General features: G+C 38.0%; 2 protein-coding genes across 3 annotated transcripts; one reads left to right on the top strand and one right to left on the bottom strand.

Moving 5' to 3' along the window:
• Nucleotides 1-689: 689 nt before the first annotated feature.
• On the top strand, nt 690-2,684 carry LOC114251187 (uncharacterized). The gene is made up of 2 exons (XM_028185372.2): nt 690-1,617; nt 2,500-2,684. Exons 1-2 carry the CDS (start codon nt 1,477-1,479, stop codon nt 2,521-2,523), a joined length of 165 nt encoding a protein of 54 aa, XP_028041173.2. The 5' UTR covers nt 690-1,476; the 3' UTR covers nt 2,524-2,684.
• Nucleotides 2,671-24,564, bottom strand: LOC114251195 (cyclin-dependent kinase-like 4). 2 transcript variants are annotated; one of them, XM_089738702.1, is made up of 9 exons: nt 24,244-24,564; nt 19,341-19,530; nt 18,425-18,544; nt 15,006-15,171; nt 10,332-10,445; nt 9,171-9,313; nt 8,416-8,511; nt 7,103-7,234; nt 2,671-4,823 (listed from the first exon to the last, which is right to left on the bottom strand). In XM_089738702.1, exons 1-9 carry the CDS (start codon nt 24,372-24,374, stop codon nt 4,719-4,721), a joined length of 1,197 nt encoding a protein of 398 aa, XP_089594828.1. In that variant the 5' UTR covers nt 24,375-24,564; the 3' UTR covers nt 2,671-4,718. The 2 variants fall into 2 exon arrangements, with proteins under 2 accessions (XP_089594828.1, XP_028041186.2); XM_028185385.2 differs by having other exon boundaries at nt 10,332-10,439; nt 24,244-24,563.
• Between the last annotated feature and the right edge of the window lie 1,011 nt (nt 24,565-25,575).

The raw sequence follows: 25,575 nt of genomic DNA, 5'->3' as shown, positions 1-25,575 counted from the left end.
TTTAGCCAGTGGCTCTAAAATTACTAAAATGTGAACACGTATATAAAATAGATAGATTCGTAAATAGTACAATAATATTTACAATATGGACTGGTAGCATGTTGATCGGTAGTGGATAATTTACAGTTTTTTTGTTTGTTTTGAGTGACACTGATCTTCAGTCATTTTGAAAGAAACCTAACATAACTATTTGTCAGGATAGGAAAAATTTGTACCTACTAGGGATCGCTTCTAGTTTAAAAAATTAAAAGCAATAGAATGCAAGTTTTCTAACTTGAAATGTACTTATTACTTGTTTACTTGCCTACAAAAAGCTAGTCGTGTCTTCACAGTGAAATTGAAAAGCTTGTTAACTCACTAGCAACAATTAAAAAATGAGCCCACTACCTGTTAATTCAAAATACTAATGATAACAATTTTCTGTTGATGGAGAACCAAAAGTAGGAATTCATTATTTGCCAAAAAAGTCAATCGCATCGAAAACTAAACAATCGACGACCAATTGATCAAGTTTGACGTTTTTTTAAAAATCTCGTTTATTGTTCTATTGACTATTTCCGATTACCATTTTTAGACAAAAAACTAGTACGCAAGCACTATAGCTATTCAATCACGACATAATCACAATATGACGAAAATTTCAATCTATAACAAAAAAATAGATCTGCAACAAAAACTTTTTTTTTTCAGTTGTCTTTGCATGTTGTATTATGGAGGAATTTAACTAACTAAAAAGGTCTTTCAAATTACTGACACTGAATAAATGAAACAGTTTAGTGATTAATCCACTTTTGTAACAAAAAAAAATGATTCTTGGACAAGTCAAACTAGCAAAAATGATCAAAACTCGAGCTGTGGGATCGTTTAGTGGGAACGCGAGGATCGAAGTTGTGTGAATTGTTTTAGTTTTTTTTTATATAATATATCTTCATGTAATCTTGTAAGGACGGTAGTTTATTAACTGTTTAGTGTCAATGAAAATTCACTAATGTGAAAATTTGAAACAAAAAACCGCAGTACGTAGTATACGGGTTCTTCCAAAAAGTCCATTGAAAGGGGCTCAGTAAATAGCCACCATTTAAGTGAAAAGTGGCTGCGTGGTGTTGTGAAGCTAGCCATGGAGTGTTGTGAACTGATGACCGCGACCACTCAGTCAAGAGCGACAAAGAAACTTTATTTCATCCTATCTAATCTCGGTTCTTTTGATTTCATCTCAATTGATTAAAGTTTCAAATTAATTAATTTCATCTCAAATCGATTTTTCATATTAAAACAGAAAAAGGATAAAATATTAGATTTGGCTTAAAGGTTTCGTTACTAGGTTAAAATAAAGCTGTTATTTTCAAGCTGTCAAGCTGTCAACAATAATTCGAAAAGACAACTAACCTCAAATAAAAAAATATTAAAAACAAACAGTTTAATACGGGTTTTTAATAGTGACAATTTGTAACGCGTCGATAAAAATTATATTCGAAAATGAATTTAAAACAGTTCACTACTAAAAATGCAGTTCTTCTTATAATGGTACCAGCATTAGGTGGTCTTCATTATGGTTGGTATAAGCTGCAGAGCGTTGATAGTCTGGTGCCAGACAAAGATCGCAGTAGGCTTCCTAAGGTAATTTATTTGACAACTAGCAGTATATTTACCCTTTATATCTACAGATGTAACAATTAGAATAATATAAATAAATATAGAAGCAGAATAATAAAAATTGAAACTTACTAAAAATTGTTTTTCCTAATTCTGTTTAATGCTATAAGGTAAGGCTATTATAAGGTAAACGAATTTGCGAATTAACTTAGTGATCACTATTCTCCATAGATTTCTGCAATGCTAAAAACAACTGCAGTAAAAATCTTTTAAACCTCTCTTTAAAATTTGAAATCGTTAAAATGAAATTTAAAATGAATTTACGTTAAAGCTCCGATTTTCCAGTTCACACCAGGAGGTTTCTTTGAAAAAGCGACGCGACAAGATAACTCTTTTGTCGTGGTGGCCTCAAATTTAAAATGTCTCTAGGCAGCTATAGCCCGGTGAAGCCGGAATAGGAATAGGAATTCTAGAGCCGTGGTCGCCAAACTGTGGCCAGTATTCCTGCGGCCCGCGGCAGAACAAACAATTTTAGTAGATAATGGGCTCAATTCCCAATAAAAACACACTAAAGCTAAGGTGTCTGTCACTTTCATTTATTCCAACAAGAAAATGGACGTTAGTGATTGGTGTAATTTTAATTGTCAAATATTAAATTCATTCATCTGAATATAATAATATTATTAATAATAATAATGGTGGTCAACTAAGCAGTCCAAAAATGTGTGACAATATACATTGTCTTATGTGGCCCTTGAGCAAAAAAGTGTGACAACCACTATTCTAGAGAAAGGGAATAAAAATCGGATGGGTTTTGAGTTGCCGACATATCTAGAGAATAATTATTGTAATAGCATTTGCTTTTAATTTTTTCATCTGTTGATTTAAAAAATACATCTTTTCCAGTGGTTGCAAGAACTTGGATTCTGAAATATAAATGAGAAGAATAAAAAAACAGCTGTAAATGTATATAGATTCATGATTACCTTGTCATATAAAATTATATTATGCTAACATAGAATTAGAGTAAGTTATGATTGTGTTACATGGTGGAAAATTTGTTAATAAAACAATGTAAAAAATAAAATAAAGTTTTATTTATTTTCACATGTAATTTAAAATTTTACACTAATTTAATTAATTAAATACTAGTTCATTTTAATTTTACAATTTCTAATCATTAAAAGTATTAAATTAAAGGTAGAAGTAACTTTCTTTTTTATGAAGATTAAGAATTATTAATGTTTTACAAAATAATACAATTTTATTGATATTTAAATATGATTACTTACAATATTACTTACCTAATACTTGAATCTTGAAATAAAATTAAAACTTTGAAACTATAATGATAATCTTTTGTAACAGTTGCATAATCTTTTATTTTTGTTTTTTTTATTGTCATCGTAGGCAGACGGCCCACCTGATGGTAAGTGGTCACCGTCGCTCATGAACGTCATCAATGCCAGGGGCAGAGCCAAGCCGCTGCCTACCATATAAAATCATCAAATAAATTATAATCTTATGAGATAAATGTGAGAATATTTTATAAATCTACTCGTACTATGGTAATATGATTTATTTGTGTTGTGTTCCATTCTAAGAATAATTTCTATATAGCTGATAATTTTGAATTTGACTCTTACTATTCCCATGAAATTCTGTAGAATTAAAATTTTATATGGATAAAAAGAGATTGAAAGCTCCAAATCAAAATATTTTTCAATTCAGGTCAAAATAAATACACAGGAAATAATTTACATTAATTGTTGTCCATAGAAAATAAATTCCGGATTCATATATACTATATGTACGTTTATATAAATTTATATGTTATAAATGTTACAAAATATGTACAAATCATGTTTAGATGTGTTATAAAGTTTGTAGTTTTGATAAATTGTCTACAAAAACAATATTTTTGTTTATATAAAATAACTTTCATGACCAAAAAAGGCATCGTAACATAGCTGAATACATCGAACGTCTATATACATATATAGTAATATATACAGTAAAATAAATTATATGTTAATTATATGTATGCATTCGCATCTTGTCTGAGCACCCATAAACAGCTATGGCCACGGACCACACGGTAAAAAAAATTATTGCCGAAGTAATTTATTCATGCTGTTTCGTCACTGTGTTGTGCTGTTAAGTTCTAGAAGCACAGAAGAGCGAACACGACGACATCCAACATAACCAGAGTGTATCGCCGATTCGAATTCAGCGAAACATTGCACTTGCTAGGGCAGATGTTAAAAATCCTCACCCACCTGTCATGGTATAGCCAGAAGTCCCCCGTGGGCACTGACAGTTAGATAGGCAATAAAAACATCGCTCGATCGTTTGAACTGTGTCCAATTTTATTCTTTGGGGGGATTTAACAACAAAGTGAAGGTCTTCACTGAGCAGGTGATATTGTTCGGTAGACCGACGGTCCGAATGTTGTTCTAAACTTGTTTAAATATACATTCCCGATCCTGCGGACCGAATGGAAAGCAGTCGACGTCGCCCAAAACACGTCATTTCGGATCCTCCGGATCCACTAACGGTGCTTTTAGGTACCTCAAGCACCGGTCATCGCTCTCGTCGAACCCGTCGCTTGCGACGAAGGGCTCGACGAGTAAAATAACCCTCAGACACAGCGCACTGAGTTTCTCGCCGGATCTTCTCAGTGGGTCGCGTTTCCGATCCGTTGGTAGATTCTGCGAAGCACGACTCTTGCTAGGGTTCGTGTTAGCAACGTCGTCAGGTTTGAGCCCCGTGAGCTCACCTGCAAGCTCTACGAATCTAGAATAACCCCTCGAGGCTACCAGAATAGGTAGGAAAAAAATAAAAAATAAAAATGTGTATATGCAAGCTTGTCTTGAAAACGCTGTAAGCGAGATTCAAGCATCTGTCAAATATCTTGTGTTCTATGATGGCTATCGCCACAATTCGCTTACGCTACAGCTGTTCTTTACATAGCTAAGGAAATGAGCCGACCGACTCAGCCCATCTATTGTAACATATATTCTCTGTCATTCTCTATCCACACAAAAATGAATTAAACACTGTTTGACGATTCAATAGCTTTAATAGAATCACGACAACTTCCGGTGTCGCGCTGGCGGCGCTAGTCATATGGTGGGCAGATGACTCCGGGAATCCAGATCCGACTTTTTGCCTTTAGGCTGAGTCCTCTCGTTGACGATCAGCTGCGGCAGGAGCGGGGATGACTGCACCTGCGCAAGACCCTTGTTATTGTAACGACCCTCGGTAGGGCCTGCAGCAGCGGCTTGGCTGGGCCCATCGCATTCCCGACGTAATGAGCGACGGTAACCACTCACGTCACCATAATGTTTAACGGCCGTCTAGTGTAGTGGTAAGTGACATGGTCACTACACAAGGGGTTCGCGGGTTCGAATCCCGCCAAGGGAAGATATTTGTATGATAAAATATAAAATGTCTTTTCCAGGGTTATGGATGCTTATTAAATATATGTATGTGTATAATAAAAATCTTACATTTATTTCCGTTATCTGGTACCCGTAACACAAGTTCTTTACGAACTTAACACGGGACCAGCTGTTAACGTTAAAAAATTGGTACAGTATATTCGTCTTTCATTTACGGTCCTACGGTTCCGTGTTGAAGTGTACCAGAATCATTATTTAAAATGGAGATCCTCAACTTCACTCCATTCTAGTAGCCACTCAACTTAATTCCAAAAAAAATGACGTCACTCTGTTCCCAGGTTATAGGGAACATAAATGCGTACAAAAACTATAGATATATAATAGTATAGTATATAGAAGAGTAGTATCTATAGATATACCGCACCATTTTAATGTCTAACCGATTTATCATTTAGTTTTCGATTTTTTCTTCGCGGTTCCAATGGAGGAACTCGACCGATACGTCGGAGTATCTTCCACTTGATTAACTCCTTGGGCCGATTTGAATTCGTGCTGTTCATATAATTGATAAACGTTTATTGATATTTTCCTAGTTCTATTGAAATCTATCTATTTATCTATTTATTGGAAAGTTGTTATTGTGTTCACAGACACGTTCAGTGTGCTTAGTGCGAGTTTTTTAACGTTCTCGATAGCGTAAAAGTTAGCTCATATTTGTATGGAATGGGATCGTTTGCCTACGTTTGCCGCTAGGGGCGCTGTTCCAATTGCATACAAATTTGAGTTAACTTTTACGCTATCGACAACGTTAAAAAACTCGCACTAAGCACACAGAGTAAACTATTCGAAAATTACATTATTTTTTTGCATTAAAAGTGTGAAAGATCTCACGGCCTACGCGATGCTACGTGGCTACCGTAATCACAGACCCTAGATATCATAACAATAATGCCGCTGCTTGTTAAAACATTAGGTGAGTATTTTTTTTATTGCTTAGATTGGTGGACGAGCTCACAGCCCACCTGGTGTTAAGCGGTTACTGGAGCTCATAGACTTAAACAACGTAAATGCGACGTCCACCTTGAGAGATAAGTTCTCAGGTCTCAAGTATAGTTATAACGGTTGCCCCACCCTTTAAACCGAAACGCATTACTGCGTGACGGCAGAAATAGGCAGGCTGGTGGTAACTACCCGCGCGGACTCACAAGCTGTCCTACCCACCAGTATCTCAATGTTATGTTTAGTCCCATATTCAAAGGGTCATCATTCACTGGATGATATGTACCAAGAGTCCTATCCGATTAGTATTCTATATCTAAGGAACGTAGATAGTACGAATTATGTTTTTGAAGCTGGTAAACGCAAGAGTTAAGATTAGATCTTCTTCTATAACGTTCCCTCACTGCTGAGGATCACGGCCACATGTGACGTTCCTCCAATGTGCTCGATCATGGGTGGCACGGACCGCATGGTACAGACTACCACCAAGTGCTTCTCTTACTAGATTTGACCATCTGGCTGATGTTCTGTCCACGGCGCGCTTGCCCCCTGTGCGACCCGTAATTATGAGCTTCTCTAATTCATGTCTGGGAGACCGCATGATGTGTCCGAAGAAGCTCATAACACGTTAACAGATTAGATTATTATAAGAGCTATGATCGCATTCACAACAAGATAGTAAGTATATCACACAGCCAATAACTACTCCAGTGAAAAAGCCTTCGATCTGTTATTCCAAGATCGAAGTCGTCATTCTCATGATTATGGTGTCTGCGTATCTGAGTACCCGAAATGGACGGCCACAACACAAATCAAATCAAACCAATTTTTTTTTATTCAACATAAATGAAAGTACATATCTACTTGTTGATCGTCAAAAAGAACTACCGCCAATTCACAAATTCGCCTCCGTCTTGAGAAGAACTGGCGAGAAACTCAGCAGGCATGTCTTTTTTTATTTATTTTTTAATATTCATTTTTACAATGAATATTATAACGTAGCAATTATTGCAATATTGAAATGCCCGGAGCGAGCAACTCATTCCCGCTTTGTGCAATCTTCTACACACACACACACATACCAGGAAACACATCACACAGCTTACCTGAGCTCTTCTGGCCCTTTCGTATTCTTCGTGATCGGAGTGAGGCACCGTGAACAGGAAGTTCTCAAAGATCGGATGCCGCAACAGCTGCTCGCAAGTCCACCTCATCATGGGATCCTTGTCCAGGCATTTCTGAAGAAACAGAACATTGCACCTTGAGATACAAGTTCTAAGGTCTCAGTATAGTTACAACGGCTGCCTCACCCTTCAAACCGAAACGCATTACTGCTTCACGGCAGAAATAGGCAGGGTGGAGGTACCTACCCGTACCTACCAGTAATTACGCAAATTATAATTTTGCGGGTTTGGATTTTTTTACATGATGTTATTCCTTCACTGTGGAAGTCAATTGTGAACATTTGCTAAGTACGTATTTCATTAGACAAATTGGTACCCGCCTGCGGGATTCGAACACAGTTGCATCGCTACATACGAATGCACCGGACGTCTTATCCTTTAGGCCACGACGACTTCCGACTGAGAAGATCCGGCGAGAAACTCAGTGGGTTGTATCTATAAGGCACATTAACTCCAAAGCTAAGCCACTCCGAACTTCACGTATGATGTTACGTATACAAATCAAAACGTATTGGCTATATCAATGTCATGACTTGATCAATGACCATACTCAATAACCCATTTAGGAAACGACGACAAAGTCGGTTAGGAGTTACAAGAATCATTTAATCTGTTCTCTTCATTCACATCAAGTTAGTTCCCTTAGTTCCCAGGAACGACTCCTGTTCGCGCTGTATGTTAAAGTTATATAATAATAAATAATAAGCCTATTTTTATTTCTTGTTTTACAATCTTAGGTGGATTATAATATTACATTAAACAACTAATATGATTTTTGTTAGCAAGTTAGCTTAAATTATGTTAGTAATATAAGTACGTGTATTAAAATAAATATAAATTAACAAGAAATCCCGGTTTCGGTAAAGGCCTCCTCCAAAGACTTGTGTATTAAGAATCCTGCTCCAGATTTTTCCGGGTGAAGTTCCAATGTAGCAAAATATAAAAGCGTTGTGTTCTTCTATTTGTTACCCTGTCATTTAACTTCCGAAAGTCCCACGATATCGTCATGTATGATGACAGATAGTATATATATTTATTTATTTATATATCTATTTTTTTTTTTGTATTAGTGACTATGCTTTATCAGATTTTGTCCAAGTTTTTAAGGTTGGGTTTGAGTTTTGTAACTTTGGAGGCTTTTGGTCGTAATCTTCCACGGTGACCAGCCGGGTTGGAAGATTGTTAAAGTTATATATGGTAAGCTAATTAAACGTATTGACAATTGGATCACAAACCTTCAAAAAATCTAGAATGAGTTCGTTGTTGGCATAACGCGGCGGAATCTTCTTTTCGAGTGGTTCTAGAGTCATCGGCTCCGGTAGCGCCATACCCTAAAACCAATTAGAATATGATCTGTGAACGAGCTCACGGTCCGCCGGTGTAACTATATTTGAGACCTTGGAACTCAAATCTCAATTTGGGTGGCGCATTTACGTTGTAGATGTCTATGGGCTCCAGTAACCACTTAACACCAGGTGGACTGTGAGATCGTCCACCCATCTAAGAAATAAAAAAAAACACATGAGGAGAGGCGTGAATACCGCGATAATTGTAGTCGAACTGTCAATTGTATGGTACAACGGCTGTCACGAATTCCAAGCAAAAACGCATGACTGCTTCACGACAGAAATAGGAAGGACTCTTACCAAACAGCTCCCAATACACCCTTTTTACCAGTGAAGCAAATTTGATCGATGGCTTCATCAAGAGTGGGGCTTTTAATGACAAAATGATATGTAGTACTTTTACTGGGGGCCTCTTGTGAGTCTGCAAGGGTGGGTACCCTGCCTATTTCTGCCGTGAAGCAGTTATACGTTGTAACTATTATATTATATTGAGACCTTAGTACCCCATCTCAAGGTGGGTGACGGCATCTACATTGTAAATGTCTATAGGCTTCGGTAACCACTTAGCACCAGGCGGGATGTGAGCTCGTCCATCCATACAATAAAAATAAATAAATAAAAGTTCAGTCCGAAGATCTACTCACCTGAAAGAAAGTGTTCTGCGAGAAGATGGTCATGTGCCGCGGGAGTAGATCCCCCAACGTCTTCCTGATGAGGTACAACTGGTCCAAGTCGCTCTTGCCCGGCCACAGAGCCTCGCTTGTCAGGAGCTCCGCGAACACACAGCCTGAGGAATTGCTTCACGAGATCAAAAGCACATAACACGTACCTATATGGTCCTGATGCTACAATGAATGGTAAGTCACAGATCACATTGTCTATATAGATAAGTCAAAACTGGAGGAGCTCACAAATCCTTACGCTACAGGTAATGGGAGGTAATTAGATATATGCGGTCCTATATTAATCATTTTTCCATTTCAGATTATACTTGGTTCTATCTATCTTTGCTCAAGTATTTTAGTCCAAAGAGTGAAGAGGTCGTCGTGGCCTAAAGGATAAGACGTCCGGTACATTCGTATGTTACGATGCATCAGTGTTAGAATCCCGCCGGCAGGTACCAATTTTTCCAATGAAATACATAGGTACTTATCAAATGTTCACGATTGACTTCCACGGTGAAGGAATAGCATCATGTAATAAAAATCAACCCGCAAAGTTATGGTTTGTGCATTTACTGGTGGTAGGATATCTTGTGAGTCCATACGGGTAGGTATCACTACCCTACTTATTTCTGCCGTGAAGCAGTAATGCGTTTCGGTTTGAAGGGTGGGGCAGCCGTTGTAACTATACTGAAACCTTAGAACTCATATCTCAAGTTGGGCGGCGGCATTTACATTGTAGATGTCTATGGGCTCCGGTAACAACTTATCACCAGGTGGGCCGTGAGCTCGTCCACCCATCTAAGCAATAAAAATAAATAAAGAAAAAACCATAATCAAAACCTACACATTATTATGTACAAGCTTAGTAGGATAAATGCATCAAGCATCACCGAAATTCTTGCTAGTAATCAATCGCACAAAACATAAATTCGAAATATACTAATAATATAATGAAAACTAAACTGAATATTTCAGTAAAGGAGTACAGTTGAATTATGATAATCAAAGTCGTTTGAAAAACAAACTCACTTCACATCACCAGTGTGATCTTTCGCGTCTGCGAGTTCAGTTCAAAAAGGATTTGAGTTTGGCGGGTGACTACCCGATCTATAGCTTTACGTTTGGCGGCTCAATCCCTACCTATGGCCCACACGTCGACCGGCGTGCTGTACATGGTGTCTCCGACCAACAGTTCAGGGGCTCGATACCAACGCGTCGCAACGTAGTCCGTGTAACTCTCGCCTGGACCTGGGCATGTTTAGCGGAAAGAAATCTATTAGCTACATTAAGTTTTCAATCATTTAACTCTTACACAACTTACTACTTCCAAACCGTTTCTCATATTAGCTTGTCAAGTTGGGTTGGTTTCGCTTTTCGGCTGTGAAGCAGTTAAGCGTCCCGGTTTTAAGGATGGTAAAGTCATTAACTAATTAATCAATACCTTAGACCTAAAGATGATGGTCGTATTCAACACTGGGCAGGCCAAAGATCTGCCCATTTAGCCTAAAAGCGCACAAGCGATACTAGTATACAGATAAAACCGTATCATGCATCGTCAGCATCTAATTTACGTATTTCCAAGACTTTGATTGATGGCGCCGCAGCTACGTGGGTACGCGCTGCGAATAGCGATGGCGCGCCTTCGGCTATTTATAGACCAAGGCTTTGTTAGTTCCGTTCAAACTCTTCTATTGGAGTCTCTCAAAGATTCTCGGGATTAAGCCAAGGTCTTATATAGTTTTTCCGTTAACAAAAATCTTATCTTCAAATACAACGAGCATTTAGATTTCAATTTGATTTAAGTTTATTATTATTACATTAAAAAATTCAATTTTTTTATTTAAAAAAATAAATGGGCACGCACGCATTTCAGGGTCAAAGGAGCGGATCCTAAAACTGACATTCGCTTCCCGTAATAACACATTGATTCAACCAGACTAAAACCCTATTTTAATTGATCTCAATATTCAAAACCCAACGCCCCTACTCTTTTTAAAACAGGATAGGTAGTAGGATTGGATAGGTACTAATGCACTGGCCTATCTGTGCAAGATTGTTTTTGAGTCACCAACTAATAAGCTATTATTAATATCGATTGTAAATTGAGAGAATATAAGAATGCTCATAAAAAATACTACATATAGAAGTTTAATGGCAAACCCCTTGCATCAGAATTTTGCAGGTTCCTATTCAAGAAAATGTATGGATACTATCCGTTCTTGTATCCATCACTTTATGTGACTGGTATGGTCGGATTAGATACTCTTGAGCTGAGACGGAAGATGACTCTTATTGTGCATTATTATTAGCTATTGCATAATAAAATTGATAACTCCACTGCACTGGAATCAGTGTCGCTATATACGCCTGATGGCTACATGCGCGGATGTATGTGTGGAGGGGTGCGTCGCCAGCGGCAGCTTCTTAGTACCACGCACGCGCGTACGCAGCACACCGCTAACTCCCCGACGCATCGTGCTGTCTCGCTACTCAATGGCTTGCTAGCCTATGCTCCGGAAATGGATATATTCCATGATGGTTTGCAGCGATTTATTGTTGTTGTTAGGAATTACTTAAGCTAATTATTAATGCCCAACAAATGTTTTGGTTTATACTGTTAATTTGTAAGTAGATTGAATGAATAAATAAATAAATAAATAAATAAATAAATAAATCAGTGCTAATAAAAAAATCTTCGGCATTTGTTGGTCATCTCATCTCATCTCATCTCATAATACCCATAAATATATACCCATGATAACTCAGCTCGCAGTACAGTAATTACGTTGTTTTCATTTTACTCTACTACACAACGTTATTCCTTCTTCGTGAAAATCGTTCGTGAATATAAACGTGGTAGGTACGTTTTAGAAAAGAAAATGTACCCTTTTGCGGGATTTGCAAGCCGACATTAACGCATCGCTTGATGCGAGTGCCCCGGACTTCTTGTCTTTTAAGCCACGACGACTATATTATTATAGTCTATGTAGATTGTAGAGTATGTAACCACAGCGTATCGATCAACGGAATTTAGTTAGTTATTTTCAAAACATATCGGAGCTTATACTTAATTACTTTTCACATTCCGCTTGGTTCATTAAGAAATACCCGCAGAATTAAGCATTTCAGTTTGTTTGTTTTTTGTCGTTTTAATTAAACATTGTTAATAATCATATCAGTGCGTTTCTGTGTGTACACTAGACAAACAGGCAAAGAACTGACGTTGCAATTGCACAAGTGCATATTATTTATTCATTGCAACAAAATAAAATGTTAGGTCTATTTACATACAGAATGATTTCGCCAATCGATTTTGACATGCTTCATCTGAACGCATGTCAAAGCGTGCCAAGGTCATTGATACACGTGATTTGATGACTAGCAACTTATTTCGAACGTGCACTCTTATAGAGATATTGAATAAAACCGTTTTTTTTTTACATCCAGCTCCAAAAAGCTTAGTCGTTGTGGCGTACGCTAGGTACGTATCAATCGGGCAATTAACAACAAAAAATTGACTCAAACGCGAACTAAAACTAAAAAAGCTAAAAATAAATTAAGCAAACCCGTTTTCTAAAATTTTGATTGCATGTATAAATTAATAACCCCGTTGTCGAGCGGTTGTGGTCCTAGTAAATTACAGGCCTATTTTTCGCGCTCGGAGTCACTCTCTTTGCTTCCTTGAAATATATTTAGAACTAGATGTGCTCGCGACTTCGTACGCGTGGATTTTAACAAAATAAAAGTAGACTAAGTTATTCCTTATTACATCAGCTATCTGTCAGTGAAAGTCCCGTCAAAATTGGTCCAGCCGTTCCAGAGATTAGTCGGAACAAACAGACAGACAGATAGACAAAAATTGTTAAAAATGTTATTTTCGTACATATATATACTGTATATACATTAATATACATGTAGTAAAAAACGGATATTTTAATATTACAAACAGACACTTCAGTTTTATTTATTTGTATAGGTTAAGGTATGTACTTGTACTATTGACTTATTATTTTCAGACAACGATTATGCAAGAGACAATTCGGACTTTCGAACGCTGAATGTTAAATGTCACAATGTTTTTAGTATATTGTGTTCACAAATCGACTGTATAATAGGTATCAAATTTTTTAGGGGAATAAATAGAAACGCATGCCATATAGCCCACTGCTCTTGCTAGGACTAGTGTTAGCAAATTCTCTCAGGTTGAGCCCGTGAGCTCACCTACCCGTCCGGGGGTAGCCGGGCAAGCTTCTCAGTCTACCAGCGCAAAGGTAGGGGAAAAAAGCGTGCCATAGTTTGATTGACTCGGCGATGTAGTTAGCGAGGGTCGTGAGTTCAATACCCACGACGAAAAAAAATACATGTAACAAACAAGTTTGCTTGCTCTTTGTCTGGGTGTTTAATATTTTTAAAGTATTTATTCGTATTTAAGTAGGTCTCAGATTCCCTTAGTACAGGGAGTCTTACTTTGAGGCCCTATGACCTTATGCGATTTATCCTTATTAATTATTATTACCCTAACTTCGAAAGTTTTTACATGAATTTTCTATTAAATTTATTTATCCACTGTACTGCTTCGCTGCTCTACGTTTTTAATACAGTATAGCTTGAACTGTAACTTAAAAATATATTTTAAGATATTACAGTAGAACTGTAGCTTAAAAATTCAATTGGATTGTATTATCGACAATCTTATTCTTCAAAGCAGAGCACATAAAAAAATTTCAGTCAACAGTAGTGCAACATCATAAAACAACCAATCTCGTACACAAAAACGAATACTAACAGATGGCTTAATACTTCGGAAGCTACATATCAAAATTAGTAGAACGTAAATTAAATAGTTACTAGCTCTCCTTCTGACGTCCACCCCGAACGGAATCATGGTGTGAACTGAATATTCCGACGAACAGCTGCCACCTGAAGGACGGTAGTTGTGAAAATTCAGGATGGAAATTAGGAAAATGGAGTGGGTTCATAATAACGTGGTCTCGATTTCAGGCACCTTCATCCGTGTTTCGTCTGAATTACTAGTTCCGAGCATAACGGTAAAAGTCTGGAAGCTTCTCTATGTAATAATGGGGGTAGTAATATTAATTAAAAAATCCAACGACAATCTGTAAATATCCGAACCAAAAAGTGAACGGCACGTAATGTATTAAAAACCTTTTGACGTACGGGGTAATGACCTTGTACGACGCCTGAGGGCATTCGCCATTGGTTCGTTCGTGTTTTAAACGTTACGCATCGAATAAAAGTGAAGCTTTGGACCAGCATTTTTGACCAAGATAGGATTTTTCTGATTAACCATTATTGTACTATACACGCGATAACTGTCATTCGAGTTGTATCAATAAACTAGCTTTTACCCGCGACTCCGTCCGCGTGTAATAGTTGCTTTGGCATAACGCTAAATTTTACCCCCCATTTCATTTACGTAGAAAGTGAAAATATTTTTGAATTATAGAATGTTAACGAAGCTATTTAAACCTCTACTTTGAGACATTCTTTATTGGTGCTCCACTTGTACCTATTGGTCTTACCGTGATGTTTATACAGCCTATAATAGCCTTCCTCAATAAATAGGCTATCTAACACTGAAAGAATTTTTCAAATCTCGGACCAGTAGTTCCTGAGATTAGCGCGTTCAAACAAACAAACTCTTCAGCTTTATATTATTATTAAGTATAGATGAACATTTTATCTATTTTCAAACAAAACGAAGCGAGGCCTTTTGTTTCTCTATTCATTCAGATTATTGTTAACACTGTTTAACCCTTAAGTAATTGAAATTTAATAAATTTTTATACGCACTGATCATCCTTGCGAATCCAAAGTCACAGAGCTTGACGACTCCGTCGCTCGTGAGGAGTATGTTCTCAGGTTTGACGTCACGGTGGATGCAATTATGCCGATGGCAGTACGCGACCCCTTGCAAAGTCTGCCAGATTATCTGCTTTGAAAGTAGTTCGGGACAGCCCTGGCGAAAAAGGAATGATTTTCAGTTTTTTTTAAATTTATTGCTTAGATGGTTGGACGAGCTCATAGCCCACCTGGTATTAAGTAGTTACTACAGCCCATAGACATCTATAACGTAAATGCGCCACCCACCTTGAGATATAAGTTCTAAGGTCTTCAAGTATAGTTACAACGGCTGACGTCTTGTGAGTCCGCATGGGTAGTTACGGCCACCCTGCCTATTTCTGCCGTGAAGCAGTAATCCGTTTCGGTATGAAGGGTCGGACAACCATTGTATTATACTGAGACCTTAGAACTCATATCTCAAGGTGGTTGGCGGCATTTACGTTGTAGATGTTTAAGGGCTGAACTCGTCCACCCACATATTAGATTGACTAGATTCTAAATAAGGCATCCATACAAATGTACCTAAAGATAAAGAATTGTATATTTTAAAATACCGATATAACATTAAGAGGTGCCTACTATCTAGAGCCCTTAAAGGAACCTTTGCATGGTTGGATGTACCCATCAGCTTGCGCACCTCGCATAACCTATAATTATGAGAACGGCGTGCTTATGTGCCCTCAATGCGCAAGGAGTTTTGCCGCAAAGATAGGCTATATAAGCCATCTTCGAGCACACGAGCGCCAAATCGACGGATAGGAGTCAAAGTGGTCGCCATGGCCGAAATCGGTCGGATGAATCATCTTTTTTTTTTTTTTTTTTTTTTTTTTTTTTTTTTTTTTTTTTTTTTTTTTTTCCTACCTAAGCTGAGAGCCTTGAGAGGCTATATCAGCGTAACCCTAACTTTAGTAGGTGAGCTCACGGGGCTCAAACCTGACGATGTTGCTAACACGAACCCTAGCAAGAGTCGTGCTTCGCAGAATCTACCACCGGATCGGAAACGCGACCCACTGAGAAGATCCGGCGAGAAACTCAGTGGGCTGTGTCTGAGAGTTAATTTACTCGTCGAGCCCTTCGTCGCAAGCGACGGGTTCGACGAGAACGGTGACCGGTGCTTGAATTACCTAAAAGCACCGTTAGTGGATCGGGTGGATCCGAGATGACGTGTTTTGGGCGACGTCGACTGCTTTCCATTCTGTCCGCGGATGAATCATCATAACATTAGAAGCACAAAGAATACTTTTTGGAAATTCGTGTTTCTTTTTATCTTATGCTTTCTGTCACCTAAGCTTTTTATCATTTATCGTAAAGGTGGCCGCACATACATATGTATATTTGTGATACGATTAGAATCGATTATAATCTGAAATGTTCAAGTCAAGGATATCCGAAAACATGCTATCAATACCCATTCCGTTGTTCTATGACAGGGTTGTCAAAAATAGGAGCACCGCGTCTCGTACATATGGAGACAACATCGCAGAACGTATCCAAATATGTTTCAGAATTGAGATAAAAAGATTTAATTCATAAAATAGTTCAATAAAATTTACTTTGTATGGCCCTCTGTACCTTTTAAGGAGCGTAAACAACTATAGCTTCGACAACCCTATACTACATATAATATTGACTAGCACAGTCATTTATAACACATCACAAGTTTGTCTTCCTATATATTTTTTAAGCCACATTCAAAGCACGCCGGTTATAATAGCCCCAAGTCGTAACATTAGTATATACTTAAAGTACATAAATCGAGGGTGAAAAGTTACCTGTCCTGGTGAAACTACAAGGCCTCTGGGCCACCAGTAATCACTCCTTGATATAAAAAAGGGTGAAAGGTTTAAACGACATTTCCCTTAATACGCGACATTTTTCTTATAATTAAAGGTGCGTTTTTTTTGGCATTAGCATCAACAGTTCGATGTCTCTAATTGAACTTCAATTAAGCTTACTCCATTCAAATAGCCGAAGAAGTTTTTTTTTGTTATGATATTTATTCCAAACTAGCTGACCCGGCAGACTTCGTAGTGCCTCAATCGATAAATAAAAGACGGACGGAGGACACATCGAAGGAAAAACAAAACTGTTAGTTTTATTTAATTCCGAGCACTTTCATATTTATCTACCTTTTAAACCTTCTCTGGACTTCCACAAATAATTCAAGACCAAAATTAGCCAAATCGGTCCAGCCGTTCTCGTGTTTTAGCGAGAATAACGAACAGCAATTCATTTTTATATATATAGATAGATAGATTTTAATCTTTAAATAACTCTTCTGTACAGTTGCAAAAATGTCTCTTAAACGAAATAGCCTTTTACCCCTCGATATACTCGTGTACTTTGTCAAATGTCTGACAAAATTTTACGATCTTGGTTAATGATAATCCGCAGTGACGTAAAAACAGTGACACTCAAGGACGGATCCGTTGTTACGTCAAAGATGTACTGATTTTTATTTGTAGTTCAGTTTTTTCGTCGCATTAGACATATCCGATCCTGTGGACCGAATGGTAAACAGTCGATGTCGCCCTAAACACGTCATTACGGATCCTCACGATCCATTAACGGTGCTTTTAGGCACCTCAAGCACCGGGCCCCGTGCTCGCCGAACCCGTCGCTTGCGACGAAGGGCTCGACGAGTAAATTAACCCATAGACACAGCCCACTGAGTTTCTGGCCGGATTTTCTCTGTGGATCGCGTTTCCGATCCAGTGGTAGATTTTGTGAAGCACTGCTCTTGCTAGGCCTAGTGTTAGCAACACTCCGGATTGAGCCCCGTGAGCTCACCTACACCGATAAAAAAACCGATACAATCAACCAGACACTCTTTTGTTTTATACTGTCTTATGAGTCTTGAATGGTCGTGTGGAAATAAAAAAACATGATTCTCTATCCCACAAAAAAACATATAGGTAGGTACATTTGAATAGTTTTACAGTCAAGGCTTAAAAAAATAATTACATTTTAAACATATTTTTACTAATAAGTCACTATGTCAAGATTTTACTAACGTTAATGAGCCCATCGCAAAACGCACCCCGTGAATTTGATATCTTTCTGGTGGTAGGACCTCTAGTGAGTCCACCCTGCCTATTTCTGCCGTGAAGCAGTAATGCGTTTCGGTTTGAAGGGTGGAGCAGCCTTTGTAACTATACTTGAGACCTTAGAACTCATATCTCAAGGTGAGTGGCGCATTTACGTCTATGGGCTCCAGTAGCCACATAGCTCGAGGTGCGCTGTGAGCTCGTCCCCCCGTGTAAGCAATAAAAAAAAAGAATGAATTAAGTACTGGTGTAAGTGAGCAGAAAAACACTAATAAAAGAATTAAAATTAAAAGTTTCAACGCAAGATAGATAGGTACTTACGGCTGGATATTTTTCCAATTCGTGCAGCACCGTGTGGTCACAGTATTCAAACACCAAATGCAGTTTGCGTTTCCGTCGAAAAACTTCAATTAAATTAACAAGGTTCGGATGCTTCAAGTTCTATTTAGAAAGAAAAAGAAAAAAAACTTAAATTCTAGATAATTGTTACTGTAGACGAAATTTTAGATGTAAGAATATAACATTATACATTTGTTGAAATCGCACGTAATCTATCGTACATAATTGAAAAACGAACACCAATTAAGAAAAGAACATCAATTATTTTGCCAAATTGTTCAAATATATAAATGCTAAAGGAATTAACTAACGAATCGAAAAAAACTAGTTGTGTATCGTCCTGGTTTCAACTTTGACCTTGTAAACGATTGTAAGATAATGTTTAAAAATAAATAATAGTTTAAAAAAACTAACAAAATACGCTTTTATGGACAATCCGACCAAAACAAAAGAAAATAATTTTTTTACTTAATAAACTATTATTTATTTTCCATTGCTTTTTTTTCCACAGGAGAAAATCACCGGATCCCCACCCGCACGGCAGGTGGGGTATGTGGGAGTCGAACCTCACTAAAAACTCCTGCCGCTCACAGCCGGCGCCCTACCGCGGACCGGGCGGGAACCCAGTCGGAGCTATTGAGACGGCGGGACAGGGTTTACGCAGAGCACATTACATCCATCCCGCCGTCCCCATTTTCTATTGCTTAGTTGAATTTCAATTTTTTCAATATTTTTTTTTCAATTTTTTTTTGTCATATTGGATTGTCATCGATCCTTAATAAGTACCAATTTTCAAGTTAATCCGACGTTTTGAAGGGGGTCAAAATCATGTTCAAATATTCCGTTACAAACATACATACGTCTGAACCCTAATAAAAGCATATTAATATCTATCTACCTTCAACATCCGTATCTCCCGCAAAGCGATCTTCCTGATGAGGGGATCGTCTTCGTTTTCAACGAACTTCTTCACCGCGACTATCTCGCCGGTGTCTCTGTTACGGCACTTGTAGACCAGACCGTAGGAGCCCTCGCCTAGCTTGGCGAGTTTCTCGTAGCGTTCCATTGCGCGGCTACTGGCGCGTGACCTATGGGTTAATGGACAGCATCTTAGTTATAGGGATGTATTATTAATACTACCTACTTTTACACTTTAATCTGAAGTTTTTATGGTCATTATATTTAATATCATTATTAAGAAACAATTTTATAGATTGATAGATGAGCTACGTCTATGAAAACCGACGTAAATACTATTTAGGGTTGTCACCTTTCTATATAATTATATAAGAACCGTATAGGTAATATTAACATGTTAATACATATTTTATAAGATACAGAAATATTTTATATCTTCAATAAGAACACCCTAGATCTCTTTTGCTCTTTACATGGGATGAGTTCACTCAGCTACACATTTCCGTATGACTTTTGTTGTAGATAGAATAGAACTTAAACTTCGAGTAGAACATCCCGAGTCATGTGACGGTATTTGCACAGTGACAGTAACAGATAAAGTTTTTATTTTAATTGCTAGCGTAGCCGTCTATACGACGGGGTGAACGAGCTCATAGTCCATCTGGTGAGTGGTTACTGCAGCCCATAGAGATCAACTACGTAAATGCCACCCACCTTAAGGCTTGATTTCTAAGTTTAAGTATGATAGTACAACGGCTGCCCCGCTGCTTAAATTGAAACGCATCACTGCTTCGCGACGGAAACAGGCAATGTGGTGGTAACTATATATCCTCACAAGACGCCCTACCACCGGTTATTATGCAAATTATAATTTTGCTACTTTATTTTATCATCCGAACATGTGATAAATATATATTTCATTGGAAAAATTGGTACAACCGTGCGGGATTCTAACATCCGCAACAGTCGTATCACTCGAGACGAATGCACCGTGAGTCTTATACTTTAGGCCAGCCTTTCTCAAAGTGGGTGATAACGCCCCCTTGTGTGCGCTGAGGCCTAAAGAGGGGCGGTAAGAGACCCAGAAAAAAAAAATGAGAGAGCTGTGTAGAAGCTGGGAGGCGATTTGTAATTTTATCTAGAAGGACTCTTAGATACCGACTGAGCTCTCGCTATAATGGTCTTTAAGTAGGTGATAAAATGGGGGCGCTAAAAAATCAATTATTCTCAAAGTGGGCAGTAGACAAAATAAGTTTGGGAACCCCTGCTTTAGGCCATTACCACTTTATTAAAGTAAAATAATGTAGTAACAGTGAACTTAGATTGGTCTATGAATGTAAACAAAAAAAAATCAGGAATTATAACAATTTGGACAGATTAAAACACAACATACCATGCAGTAACAACACAAGGCGACACCAAATATTTATTTATATCTCCTTTCATGATTTCACTATTTTGATCTTATATTCTTGTAAATATTTACTTAATGATTTTTCATATCATACATAAATTTATTATAAATGCAAAAGTACACGATCAAACTAAAGGATCCAACGAAAAAATGACACATTTGTTCTTCTGTCGTTTCAGTAAGAAGAATGCATCGGAAAAAGTTGTTTCTCTGTATAATCTGATAGATTTATACGTCAGATCTCAAATTTAATCTCAAACATTTAGCATCGGATAGGCCGTCAGCACGTTAACATATTAAGTGTCATAAAAAAGAATAATTGCGTCGACAAAAAATCAACGCTTGCCCATGCTTGTGAAGTCGTCGTGGCCTAAAGGATAAGACGTCCGGTGCTTTCGTGTTGAAGCGATGCAACGATGTTCGAATATCGCAGGCAGGTACCAATTTTTCTAATGAAATACGTGCTCAACTTTTCACGATTGACTTCCACGGTGAAGGAATAACATCGTGTAATAAAAATCAAACCCGCAAAATTATAATTTGCGTAATTACTGGTGGTAGGACCACTTGTGAGTCCGCGCGGATAGGTACCACCGCCCTGCCTATTTCTGCCGTGAAGCAGTAATGCGTTTCGGTTTGAAGGGTGGGGTAGCCGTTGTAACTATACTGAGACTTTAGAACTTGTATCTGAAAGTGGGTGGCGCGTCTACGTTGTAGATATCTATGGGCTCTAGTAACCACTTAACACCAGGTGGGCTGTGAGCTCGTCCACGCATCTAAGCAATAAAAAAAAATGCCGATACGGAAAAGACATTTGTAATACTTATACCATATTGTAGCAAGTATGTATTTACTATGCATTACACAATATTCTTCGGTCATGGTCAAACAATTCTTGAGAATAAGCACCATAGAAACAACCTTGTCTCGCGTCGCATTTCAACATTCAAAATCTAATAACTATTTGAAGTAGGTCAGGTTTTGTTGTATTATAAAATATTAGATTCTCGTAAGCTGCGTTTTCAAACCGGTGACGTACCTATTTTAGATTATAAAATTTGTTTTTAGTAGAATATAGTACGCACTAATTGTATTTAGCAAAACTAATATATTTCGGTAGGCAGCGGCTTGGCTCTGCCCCTGGCATGGCTGAAGTCCATGGGCTTCTGCCTATAAGTAAGGGCAATAAAAAAAAAGAAGGTCAGATTGAACTTAAGTAAGCCACCTCGTTGCAAATTAATTTTGGTACATTTGAGGCTTAAAGAATGTTTTTGGCTGTCAGTGCATAGACGATTCACTAAAAAGGTTATCGTCGAGGCTTTTTAATTCCAACCGTTTCCCGAGCGCTATGACATGTCCTTCAAACGAGGCTTGTGGAGAGTATTAAGCGGTAGGCAGCTGCTTGGCTCTGCCTCTAGCATTGCTGACGTCCATGGGCGACGGTAACCACTCACCATCAGGTGGACCATACGGTCGTCTGCCTGTAGGGCAATAAAAAAAAAAACTGGCTTTCTACTTGATTTCAATGGTCAAATAATGGTCAATGGGAATCGTTGGTTTTTGTTCCTACCTAATCGCTGGTAGGGGTAACGGACTATTCCAGCTACTCCGGTAGATAACTAACACTGACCCTAATTTAAATAGTGCTTTGCTGAATCTACCCTCAGATCGAAATCCAGATCCACTGAGAAGATTCGGCGAGAAACACGGTGGTTTGTGTCTATGGTTTAGTTTGGACGTCGAACTCTTCGTCGTAACCGACGAGTTCGATGACCGGTGCTTGAAGGCCTAAAAGTATAGAGAGCGGTCCGGAGGATCCGATAAGACGTCTTTTGGGCAAAGACAGCTTTGCGTTGCCCCGTCGCTTGGGTCGGATGTGTAATTTTACTGGTGGTAGGACGCCTTGTGAGTCCGCACAGGTAGGTACCACCACCCTGCCTATTTCTGCCGTGAAGCAGTAACGCGTTTTAGTTTGTAGGGCGGGACAGCTGTTGTACTGTTAAAAGTGAGACCTTAAAACTCATGTCCCAAGGAGGGTGGCGGGATTTACGTTGTAGATGTGTATGGGCTCCGGTAATTACTTAACACCAGGTAGGTCGTGAGCTCGTTCACCCATCTAAGCAATATGTTCACCGCTTTTTCAAAGTAGAAAGTATGATACTTGAGTACTATACTATGACAGTATTTTAAAACTACCATTTTCACCTATGCTTGAGTGGCCAGAGTGGCCAATCTCGTAACGTTCTTTACATTAAAATTTAAGAATATGTTTTATTAATTAAAGTTTAATAAAGGTATGTCTGTCGGCAACAACTACTGACGAGGGAATTTTTCAAGTAGCACGTGGAAGTCAGAAAATCACACACAAACTTTCATTTTTTTTTGTACGAAGGCAAACTAGATAAGTCTGTCTGGTGGTAACCGGTCAACATCGCTCATGGTCATCAGTAATACTAGAGGCGCAGTCAAAATGCTGCCGCCAGCTGAAATGCATATTCTGTTCAATTAAAAACTAATAATACTATTAACATAATTTAAGATATAATTAAAACTATTTTTACGGTTTAATCCCACGTTTTTTATTGTCATTTTATTGTTTCCGATGTTTCGAATACTTTTTACGGTTTTTGTGATGAAGGACGAGTAGGTATATTAGAAGACGAATATATTAAGTATAAAATATCATAATCATTATCATCGACATCATCTGGAGATAGGCCTCCCCCAAGGTTCGCGATAATGGCAGGCCCTGCGCTTCCCGCATCCAGCAGATTCCTGCGACATTTAGCTAGTAGTCTGTCTTCCTGGTGGGAGGCCTATCCACGCTGCCTTTTCATGCGCACGATCGCCACTCGAGAACTTCCTGACCCTTACACCCATTTACTATTTGCAATGGAGGTTGCCTACTAGAATTGATGGTTAAATTTAATTGCCCAATGTGAGCTCCATGGATCTTGAACTATAATTTTAAGATTAAAATTATTGAAATGATAAATTTTAAATTTAAATAATTTTGTACTCTATGCACTCTATACTCGTACAAGTACTGATAATTCGCTCTATCACAAGTAATTAAAGTGATTATAAAAATTATGAGCTTTGAACTGTATTAACTACGTCACAGTTTTGCTTATGTTGCAATATCTAATATCATTGTTGTGGTTTGTCCATTAAAACGTTACTACGATAACAAATAGGTACGTTAAATTTTAATGCGCGCTCATTCAATTTTCTGAAATTAATATTTAAGTTAATCGGGTTTGTTGAAGGCGGTGAGAATAACTTTCAAAGTTTCCGTTACCACACGAACATGACATATAACAAATATTTAATGTCGTTTTAATCTGTGACACATCCGAAAGGTTATTCACAAACATATCACGCTAATAAAATGTATTAACAATTAATAGCATGTAGCATCGCAATCAGTCAAATAGGTTACTTAGTTCTTCGTTGTCTATTGACATACCTTCTCGGTAACAGCGGCAGGTTGTTGCCAAATAACCAGAGCCGTTTATCACCGAACCATTTCTCCATGCAGGACGCCACGTTGTTCCACAATTTGAATTTCGAGGTGTCCTCGTTCACTGAATTCTTCATTCGCGTTTCTGGACGTAAGTTCTCGGGGTCATTTCCCGCCGTATCAGACGTCAAAAAGCGCGCTTTTTTTTTTGTTGTCGAACGGACTTAAGCGGCTTGCGGAATCAGATTCGTTTTATTGTTTCTAAAATATGTGTTCCCCTTTACGTTACATCAACCGTTTTGAACGTAGTACTGAGTTATATCGATCGGTGTTTTGTTTACGGTTTGTGTTAGCCTGTGTACATGACAACCGCAGTGGTAGGGCTGGTGTAGTCTGGGAGACCGAGACCAAACATTAATTAATAAAACCAATTGTATTGAATTTGAATTTTTGAATTTAAATTAGCAAATACCTAGATGGACTGCAACAAATTGATAAGAATAATCGAAGACCGGGCCCATAGGCGTAAGTCGTGTGAGGCCTTTGTCCAACAGTGTTCAATTATGGGCTGATGATAATGAATGACTTTCCAAGCATACATCAAATTCGACCTCGAGTTTCATGAGTTTGGGGCATTTATGTTTTATTGTCTATGTGCTCCGCTATGCGCTTACATAAGACCAACCAAGACCTTATAATTATAACACGTAAGCCTAGAAAATAAAATAAAGATCTTGATACTGACACTGCCGTCCATCGTCATCTCTATTTCCCGGCCTACATAACTTTCCATGCATGATGATTATACTGTATATTTAAAATCGATGCTAAGTACCGACCTGTACACGGCGGTTCAACTTTTATGCCTATTTACCTCGTAAGGTCAAAGGTTGTGGTTTCGCGAAGTCTCGTTAGTGAATTATATATCCTAAAATAAACTTGTTCGATAGTATATGGATGTAGCTTAAAAACACGCTTAATTAGCAATCAAGAAGTAACTAAATAATCTCATATTTTGTTAACCTGTTGATACTGGTCAGGATATTAGAGCGACTTTAAAAAAATATTGTATTGTCATTGGTCCTTAATTCATCATCATCATGTTAATCCTACTTCTTGAAGTCGGTGAAAATTAAGTTCAAAGATTCCACACATACATACAAAGCTAGTAAAAGCGTGTTGTTAATTTCTATTTACTGTCGAATTAACTGATGCTTCTTTATCGGTATCACTCTTGACAGAGTGGTCGTGATCATCATTTCGGGTGTTGGTGTCAAAGATCACGTTATGATGTGTAACAAAAGATCTGGTGTCGACTACGCTTTGTGCCGAAACTTT

Source organism: Bombyx mandarina, chromosome 25, assembly GCF_030267445.1.
Source record: "Bombyx mandarina strain Sakado chromosome 25, ASM3026744v2".
Classification (NCBI taxonomy): domain Eukaryota; kingdom Metazoa; phylum Arthropoda; class Insecta; order Lepidoptera; family Bombycidae; genus Bombyx; species Bombyx mandarina.
The sequence above is the reverse complement of the archived record's forward strand: the minus strand, read 5'-3'. Positions and strand labels throughout refer to the sequence as shown.

Bases quoted from the DNA above. Each gene is read 5' to 3' on its own strand.
- LOC114251187 (XM_028185372.2), top strand. From the start codon at position 1,477: ATGAATTTAAAACAGTTCACTACTAAAAATGCAGTTCTTCTTATAATG. The intron at 1,618-2,499 runs GTAATTTATTTG...CATCTTTTCCAG, and splicing joins ATCGCAGTAGGCTTCCTAAG to TGGTTGCAAGAACTTGGATT.
- LOC114251195 (XM_089738702.1), bottom strand. From the start codon at position 24,374: ATGAAGAATTCAGTGAACGAGGACACCTCGAAATTCAAATTGTGGAAC. The intron at 15,172-18,424 runs GTAAGTACCTAT...CTTTTTCGCCAG, and splicing joins AATTGGAAAAATATCCAGCC to GGCTGTCCCGAACTACTTTC. The intron at 7,235-8,415 runs GTTTGTGATCCA...CTGTTTCTTCAG, and splicing joins TCATTCTAGATTTTTTGAAG to AAATGCCTGGACAAGGATCC.